General features: G+C 45.2%; 1 protein-coding gene across 1 annotated transcript; it reads left to right on the top strand.

Annotated features, from left to right (window-relative positions):
• Nucleotides 1-3,262: 3,262 nt before the first annotated feature.
• Nucleotides 3,263-4,705, top strand: LOC123130109 (peroxidase 70-like). The gene is made up of 3 exons (XM_044550061.1): nt 3,263-3,553; nt 3,747-3,941; nt 4,033-4,705. Exons 1-3 carry the CDS (start codon nt 3,338-3,340, stop codon nt 4,591-4,593), a joined length of 972 nt encoding a protein of 323 aa, XP_044405996.1. The 5' UTR covers nt 3,263-3,337; the 3' UTR covers nt 4,594-4,705.
• The last annotated feature ends 4,954 nt before the right edge of the window (nt 4,706-9,659 follow it).

The raw sequence follows: 9,659 nt of genomic DNA, 5'->3' as shown, positions 1-9,659 counted from the left end.
TGTGCACATTTTGCATCGTAATACATGCATATATACACGCATGTCGGCAACGGCTCCATATGTCCAACCTGGAATGCATACGGACGCTCGTCGGCAAACATCAATTCAAACTAGCACGTTTTTAAAGTAAACATGCTTAGCACGTTTTCGGCCGGATGTTCCCACTATGTCAAACTACATGCATACGGACGTGTCCGCCTGCATCACTATGGCAAACACAACCTTGTAATCCGGGGGTGCTCGTATCCGATCCTTATGAACTAACCGAAAAGGTACAAGCTGTAAATCCAGCATGGGGTACAGAAGGTTTTGATAGAAAACAATGCTCCCAGGAGTAGATCCACATCAAAATTCAGTTTTACCGTCGTATTTGTCTTGGCATATCTTCAAAACAATGCTCTTGAAATAGGCTTTCAACCCGCTTTATAGATAAAGCAAACATCTATACAATCATATCAACAATACCAAAGCAACAATAACAGATGGGCAACCGTGCAATTATGCCCAAAGAAAGCCACCTAGTGGCAGAAGGCTCAGCGGTCCTGCGAGGAGGTGAGGTGGCGAGCGGTAGCCAGGAGCATGTCCAGCATAAGCCCCAGGTGGTAGCATTCCCGTTGTCTAGATAACAGTTGCCAATGCTGCAAGAAAGTAAGGAATTTGAAGAACGGGTCAGATGCAGGTCGAGAGAAGACCCTCTCAATCACCATTTTATTATGCATCATCCATAGCGTCCAAGACATAGCAGCAAACATAAGCAAGAATAGGTGACGCTCCCGCCCGGTCTAGTTGGCTTTGATTTCGAGGAACCACGCGAGTCCAGGGCTTCCCAATCAGGCCTCGCGGACGAAACTCTAGAGAGCTCAAACCACCATGCACGTGAACAAGATGTGGTACCCGGTCTCGGGGACCTCACAGAGGGGGGCATAGGCCCTCGCCCGACCCGTGCCTCTTAAGCACCTCCGTCCATAGGGAAACCGACCCGTCAGTAATTGCCACATGAAAATCTTGATTTTCAGGGGAAATCGGGCCTTCCAAAGAGGATCGGTCCAAGAGATGGTGGGCGAACCACACAATGCCTGGTGATGCTGAGCCCACAAAGAAAACACCTGAAGGTGAAAGAGACCAAGCTACGGAATCCGGATAGTCTGGGAGCACCGGTGGGAAGACAACCCGAAAACTAGCCCACTCTCTGCTCTCCGCCTACCCAAATGTGCGTTGGAACCAGATGTTCCAATATCCATTCCGAGCGACTGCGGAGACCAGCACCATTTGACCAGCGCAAATAGCAAATAGGTTGTGGAAACCCAAATGAAAACGCAGATAGCAAACAGGTTGGGGAAACTCAAATTAAGTGGCTCTCCCCGAACCAGGGGTCAAGCCAAAATAAAGTTCCTTCTCCATTACATACAGAGAAGGACACTCTAATGCGGATCTCACTTGATCCACTGGATGTATTTCTAGAATTGGCAACCCTCCAAATGCAAGCACACCAGAAGGGGCTCACCCTAAGATACTTAGCCTGAATAAGTTGCGGCCACAAGCACCCTCCCCTCACATGATCCACTAGACCCAACGCAGCATGAGGGCCATGTTCGTGCGACGAGAAGCAAGGATGCCTAGTCGAGCAAGGTCCTTGGGCCTACAAATATCGGACCACTTGACCATATGGTATTTTTGACAGTCGTCCGCTGCCTGCCAGAAGAATATGGCTAGATCCTTATCGAACAAGGAATGTACCCCTTCCGGCAAGATATACAACCTCATCATATACATGGGGAGACCAGAAAGGTTAGTGCCTATTAGCCTCTCAGTTCATGTGATTATACATTATAAATACAAAGGCTTTAGAATATAAAACAAAATTTATAAGAGAGTACGTGATTCTTTGGTTTTGAAAATACCTCCTCCCCCCTCCCTTCTCCCCAAATTTGGTTGTTAAAGGACGAAATTAATATCTTAGTAGATCAACCATAGTGATCAGCATGCATCATCCAAATGGATCTGAGTTATGAACTTTCTCAACGTGCCGAAAAAGAAATCAATGAAACACACATCTTCACTTGTCTCAAAGGCACGTGCAACATGAAGAACAAGTGAGTGACATGTCATGTCTTTTCTCTGCCATTTGCACTTCGATCCAGTGGTATACCAAGCACTTTAACCCTACAAATTTGATACTCCCTCCATCTACTAATATAAGGCCACTTCGTTTTTTGTGTCAGATTTTGACTTATAATCATGGTCAACAAAATATGGGGAATATGCCATAAAAATATATAATGGGGAAGTTCTTTGAAATTTGCTTCCAATGGCATACTTTTTTGGCATATAATTTCAGCTTTTTATGTCTCAATTAATTTTCATGGTGGTGTTCTATGAAGGTTTTATTTTTCACAATATATCGATGGTTCAATACTAAGTTGGTTCCAGATAAGTTTGCATTAGTTTTGTTGTTTGCCTCCTTGAAGACTTTCAAGGATGTTTCGTTGAGTGTCAACAACTCTATTAAGAGTTTGGAACCATGTGAGAGATTGTAAAATGTGTCATATATATCACCATTTCTAATGAAGTTTCCAGGAAGTTTCAAATATTTCAACCCAATTCAATAGAAGATGATTATTAAATTTAGCTGATCTCGGGAACATTAAAACTCTTCCTGCAAAAACTGATCCATTTTTACAGATATTGCTCACCTATACTCTTCCTGCAAATGTGTCATACATAACTCTTCCTGCAAAAGTACATTTAATTTGCTTGCCTTCCACTATGAATACACATGGAACACTGCTCTTATGGTTCCTTAATTGTCTTTTCCTTTCTATTTTATCTTTGTGTGCCCTGGAATTGTTGCTATCACATGACTTGTGATTACATATATTCATCACGGCACATACCCTTTCCGCTCCCCCATCTTACATCGCCAATTTTATTTTTACATAGGGTGGCTGGATATGATCTTTATCCATAAAGATCGATAACCACGCTTATTTTTTAGATATAATTATCTATGTCTACTGGAAATGCCATTTGCTAGTGACATATAGGCGAGCAATATCTGTAAAGATGGATCAGTTTTTGGCACCTACCTAGAGCGGCAGAGGGACGTTGCTCTTTGTCAACCATGGAAGAAACCTGGTGGAACTTGTCATACTTTTCCATGACCCTAGTGTGGCCTAACTTTGTCCATTCTACATGCTTCTCATGCAACTGAAAGAACAGTATACTCATTATAAATAGGTGGCTCGTGCCCGCCACAGTTAAGCCTACTACTGAGCTAGCAATCTTACAGTGGAAAACACACTGAGCTTACGTACGTAGCGAGGTAAATTTGTGAGCCATGGCTTCCAGCTCCAGCTGCAGGGCATGGCATTGCGTGCTTGCCTTCTTTCTCCTCTCCTCCACCGCGTACGGGCAGCTCTCGCCGTCGTTCTACGACAAGAGCTGCCCGACGCTGCAGCGCACCGTGCGCGCCACGGTGGCGAAGGCCCTCCGCGCCGAGCGCCGAATGGGCGCCTCCCTCCTCAGGCTCCACTTCCACGACTGTTTTGTTCAGGTAACTGAACTGTTTAAAACCTTAAGCAAACATATACTCTTTCCGTATTAAAATATAAGACTTTTTTGACACTGTAGCAGAAGGAGTACATTCATGTCGATTGGTTTACAATCATATTTTTATGCAGTAACTAGCTGCTAGTGAGCAAGCATAATTAGGCCACGATTAATGGTGGAATTTTGCTACTATATAGGGCTGTGACGGATCCATTCTATTGGATGACGTGGCTGGTAGCTTCGTCGGCGAGAAGACCGCCTTTCCCAACGTGAATTCAGTGCGGGGCTATGAGGTGATCGACCAGATCAAGAAGGACGTGGAGCTGGTCTGCCCCGGCGTCGTCTCCTGCGCCGACATCGCCGCCCTCGCAGCACGGGACGGCACTTCTCTGGTACGTGCAATCAATGGACAGCTGCTTCTGAAAGCATAGTTTTGATCAATGCTGACAACACCCACCTGGATCGGTCGTGTTCGTGTTCCAGCTAGGCGGCCCCAGCTGGGCGGTGCTGCTCGGCCGGCAGGACTCGACGACGGCGAACATGATGGAGGCCAACAGCGACCTCCCGGCGCCCAGCTTAAACCTGGACGGGCTCATCGCCGCGTTCGCCAAGAAGCAGCTGAGCCCGCGCGACCTCACGGCGCTCTCCGGCGCGCACACCGTCGGCTTCTCGCAGTGCCAGAACTTCCGTGGCCACATCTACAACGACACCAACATCGACCCGGCGTTCGCCACGCTGCGCCAGCGCACCTGCCCCGCCGCGGCCCCCAACGGCGACACCAGCCTCGCGCCGTTCGACGTGCAGACGCCGCTCGTCTTCGACAACGCCTACTACCGCAACCTCGTCGCCAGGCGCGGCCTGCTGCACTCGGACCAGGAGCTCTTCAACGGCGCCTCCCAGGACGCGCTGGTCAGCCAGTACGCCGCCAACCGGGCGCTCTTCGTGTCCGACTTCGCGACGGCGATGATCAAGATGGGGAACCTCGCCCCGCCCACCGGAGCCGTCACCCAGATCCGGCGCAACTGCAGGGTCGTCAACAGCTGATCTCATCCACAGCATCTATTCGACTCCCATCATGTACTTCATGTGTAAAGTTTGATTGGCTACCAACAAGCATGCATGGCAGAATAAGAGCCGTTGATCTGGTTCGGATAATGTCCGGGCAGTTTAATCAATAGAAAAGGAAATTACGTAAGATCAGTTTAGCTACATGTCAGTCAGCTAAATTTTGAATTCGGGTCAACCGATTTTGAATGGAGGAAGGAGAAGGAAGAAGAAGGAAGGGCCTCGTCGGAGAGAAGGAAGGGGCGGTGGTGGTGGGGCTTCGGCAGAGAAAAAAAATATGGATGCGGGCGGGGCTAGAGGGATGGCCCGGGGCGGCGGCAAGACCGGCAGTGGGGGGAAGTTGAGGGGAGGGTGGTGCGGCGAGGCGGTCGCGGGCAGCGGCAGCAGGCGTCCTGGCCGGTGGCTGCATCAGCGGGAGGAGGAAAAAGATGCGATCTGGAAAACGCATGGAGAAAGAAGACATAATCTGGGCCGTTCATTTTCCATCTAATGCTTCAAACTGATCCAAGCCAAATTGCCTCATCCAAATCAAAATTTCAGTTGATTGACTTCTAGCCATTCCCACGTAAGATACGTATAAGAAACATTGCATCGTGGAAGGTGGCGATATATGCCATGCATGCTTGCACAAAAAAGAAATCTTTTTGACAAACCATGCATGCGTGCAGTACTATAATGGAATTACTCTAAGGCAAATAATTCAGTTCAGCCGGCTGGTATTCATGATCGCCTCGTGTCCATGGGCTCACAACCGCTCGGGCACTCTCATCCTTATCCTCGCGAGCAACACGACCACCATATTTTTGTTTGTTGAGCAACCCAGCCACTCGTGCTTCTTCCATGGCGGCGCGCAACGAACGCTCGCTACCCAAGGTGTCGGAGCCGTCGCCAGCAGGTGGTTCGCTACCCTCAATTGAGAAGCAGTGTCCCGCCGTCACCCGCCTCTGCAAGGCATGCCGCCGTTGGAGCCTCGTCCACGATGCCGCTGCCCCCAGAGGAGCATCGGCATCGTAATTGCCGCCTCCTCGAGCTTCAAGCGCAACTGGTACCACAACAACAGTTCTTGCAACATTATCTTTGTTACAATATAATTTTTTTGCAACTCGGCCTTTTTTGCTAAAATAATCTACGGATGTTTCTGCAACATGATCTTTGCTACAACAAAAACCTTTGTTGCAAAGGTTCTATAACAAGACTTTTGTTGCAGAAATAGAGGACGGTGCACGGTTACTAGATTGAGTCAGATCTGATGGCTCACAAGGCAGCCGATAGGTAGCACGCCCCTTACTCTAATGGAAACCAAGCTTGCTCTTTTACGCAACACACGTCCGCAAGCCAATTCCCACAAATCTAGCATTTTCGTCGATTTTTTTCGTGTGTCGTCAAATGAGTACTTGCGACAAAATTGAGAGAACGCAAATATGAAGTGTGTCCCCTTTCTAATTCTAATAACAAGACTACTATTTTCTTAAATAATTTTCATAATCACGTATAGAGGGTAATTTTCTTCAATACATATACAAATGATTTTAAAGAGAAAAATACTCTTTTTCTTTGAGATATATTTGTAACTTTTGAGAAACATCGATTATAATGTAGCCGCACACACTCACACTACGACACAATGACTACAGAAGAGTGGGTCAGTTCCGAAACTCCAAAATTAACCAAGTCATCACAGACGCCACGTTATCAATGGGAATGTTCGCTCCCACTAGAAAATAATCTGCATTAATAAGACACCAAAATGTTAAATCTGGGGTTTCATATCTCGTGGGTTGAGGTACCACCATCCTCCTAAGCATTCAATTACTGGTTGGTTCTTAAATACCTATAACTTTATTCAAACACGAGAACCCTTACAGATACAATATCCCCCTCGCTCCTTCTCTTGCACGTTTGTCTTCTCCTCCACCCCTCCCACCGCCCCTCCCATATCTTTCTCATCTCCCAAGTGATTAAGAAACTACAAAGTAACTCCTAAAACTAAGAACTGCAATTAAGTCTCTCAGATGCACCTCCATGAAATAATTTTTGGAAGACAGAATTCTCCCGAGGCTTCCACAAACAAAATGTAATTAGACTAGAGCAGCGACGCTACCACTCATACACCTGCACGAACTCGATTACCGATAAAGGTTCTGGAGAGCCACTTGATTCGCCTATCCTAAAAGATGTGAAGTCGTGAACGATGAACAAACTTGGCCCGGGGGTGACCCCCTAGATGTGCACGTTGTCAAGCCGCAAGATCTTCACTGGAGCGTCAAGGCAAGACTCCGGCTCCACGAAAATAAGCCAACAAAAGCACCAAAACACATTATCAAAAACTCAACATATCCAAAAGATTGGTCCTACGCAGACAAAAAACAAAACTCAGCAAGAACTACATCGGACTTGCGGAGGAAACATACCCCTCGCTCCATGGCATCACTCAGTAAAGCATCACCGCAGAGGCGGGAGAACCATATGACCTTTATTTTCAATGACACCTCAGCAGAGCTCGGTTCAGACACGTCCTATATGGTCATCTTTTTACGAGGCTCTATTTTTTGGATCGTGGTTCTACCGATCTCTCCTCTACTAATTATTATAATACGTATTGAAACAACATAGCATGCTTAATAATTAGCTGGCATTATGATACCATGAAGTTGGCTGTTTTTATTCTTTTTATTTAGGTACAAATTCATTTTTATCTAGCTACCTTTTTTACAATATTTTTAAGGTAATAGTTTATTTATTTAGGTACACAAAAAGTGATAGGACTATATCTCTGTCAACGCGAGTCGGGAGATAGTCTCGCATGAAGTTGTTTTTAATGGCTGATTAACATTTTTCTCAAACGCTTGACTAATATTCTTTACATGAATCATCAAAAAATCCATACACGTTGTAGTTTGTGGTATAGGTTTTTTTGTAACATGAGGACCATTTTTTCTTTACACATTTAACATTTTAAAAATGCTAGATTAATATTTTTAATATATTTTATGTAGAGTGTCTTTTGTAATATATGTTTGGAAGTATAAATAAAAGTAAAACAAATTAAAAAATGAAACTAAAAAACATAAAGAAAAAATAACGAGGCTATGGCCTCCCGCAAGGGGACGGGCTAGTCTCGCGCTCCCTCAGGCGAGGCTGCACTACATCTTGCGTGAAGCGATACATAGGCGAGCCCCACAAAAGGCAGCAAAGTTCCTTTAAAAAAAGCAGCTTAAGAGACTCTATTTTCCAGATGCGAAGTTTTGGCTCTATGGGGCATATTCTCTATGGTGAACAGTAAACTAAAAATATAAAATAAATTCCAAAAGTTCTAAATTTTTTTGCAGATTTAATGTTAGTGTAACAAGTTTGCTTGCCAATTTTCATGCGAAATGGGATAACAACGCTTTGCCAGTGAACGAACAGAATTAAGGGTACCATTTGAAGGTAACATTTTCCATTCAACTTTTTTTCATGGGTCAACATGCTTAAGTTTTTCCCCTAAAAATTTGCAGGTACCATTTGGGTGTGACAATGAACACATATATTTTTTCCCAAAAGAAAAAATTGACCTTGGCAAAATACATTTTTGACGCGCAGGAGCATATACTCCCGAGAGGCAAAAGCAATATCCCCCATGCCCCCCTCCCTCGCTATTCTAAAGAAGGAAAAACTATCATCTCAAAAAAAAGGAAAAAACTTGGTCTTTTCATACACCAGCCCAATTGCCTGGCATGCCAGCCCATTTCTCTTTTGGGCCACACCGCTCATTCTACTCATAGGCTGCAATTGCCTGGCCCAAGCAGTTTATTTCTACCACACACCACGTTAACAAACGAAAAAAAAACGCTATTCTTCTCCTCCTTTTCTTTCGGTAGCCATGGGTGCTCTGCTCTGCTCGAACCCACACCAGATCGGAGCCACGCTCGCCGGCGACCGGGATCCTCCACCGCCACAATAATTCCTCCAAAGATCACCATTTTTGTGCCGATGAGTGTCGCCAGTCTTCCAAATGCCAAAGTTGAAAACCCTTCAGGGCCAGTTCTTTTCGCCCTATAATTCTGGAGAATTATGATTTTGGAAACGGCCCACAGAATCGTCTGCCCACATAATTGTCTGTCCAGTTCTTTTCTGTAATTCTAACCTATAATTGTTGTATGAGGTCGCTCGGTCGGACTGGCCCAATGACATATTAGCTGTAATTTGAGTCCCCAATAGGGGTAGTAGTTCAAACCAAACAGTTTCCTTTTGAGGGCCCGGCTAGAATTGCCGAGTTTCCACGATTCTCAAATACACTGGCGATTCTGATAATTCTCGGATGACTACTGAGGGAAAAACGAGTTCTTTTGCGATTGTGATTCTCCGGGCAGTAATTGGCGATTCTGATAATTCTCGGATGACTACTGAGGAAAAAACGAGTTCTTTTGCGATTGTGATTCTCCGGGCAGTAATTCTTCAGAATTGAGCCAAAATAACTGGGCCTCATGCTTCTATGTTCCATATCAAGCTAACCGTGGGGCGTCTGATTTACTGTTCTATTGCGAATTAATAGGAAATAAATTAGTTTTAAACTTTCTGCTCTCAGTGAAGGTAAATGCAATGTGCGGTGTGACCAAATGTTTCATAGTATTTGTTTGAATGAGAAGAACTAACCTTCTGATGGCAATGGTTCACCAAAGTTGAAACTGTGGTTCGATTCACACAATGTTGTACTGATCTGTATGCATCCATCCATCTACTGAGACAACACGGTTTTTCCCAAACTTCCCACGCAACCAAATTCACTGTGTCATTGTGTCATGGTTGCAGCGTGCAATGGGTGGGGGGGCAAAAAGAATGTTACATATATTAGGATGGAGAATGGTCGGTGCCGTGCAAAGACTCATTAAGTTTGCCCAAAGGCACAAATTAGGGCTGAATTTTCAAGCTCTGCCGTGCCAACTCTCATTTGTTTACTTTTGACGGTAAAAAACACAAGTAAATGATGAGACTAATTCATTGTTGATCATGCTTTGGTCCAAAATAGGTTACCTTCTCAAGATCAAAAAAGTTCCCAGCGCAAG

The sequence above is a fragment of the Triticum aestivum genome, chromosome 6A, assembly GCF_018294505.1.
Source record: "Triticum aestivum cultivar Chinese Spring chromosome 6A, IWGSC CS RefSeq v2.1, whole genome shotgun sequence".
NCBI classification, from domain to species: Eukaryota; Viridiplantae; Streptophyta; class Magnoliopsida; order Poales; family Poaceae; genus Triticum; species Triticum aestivum.
This window is presented reverse-complemented; position numbering and strand designations above follow the sequence as displayed.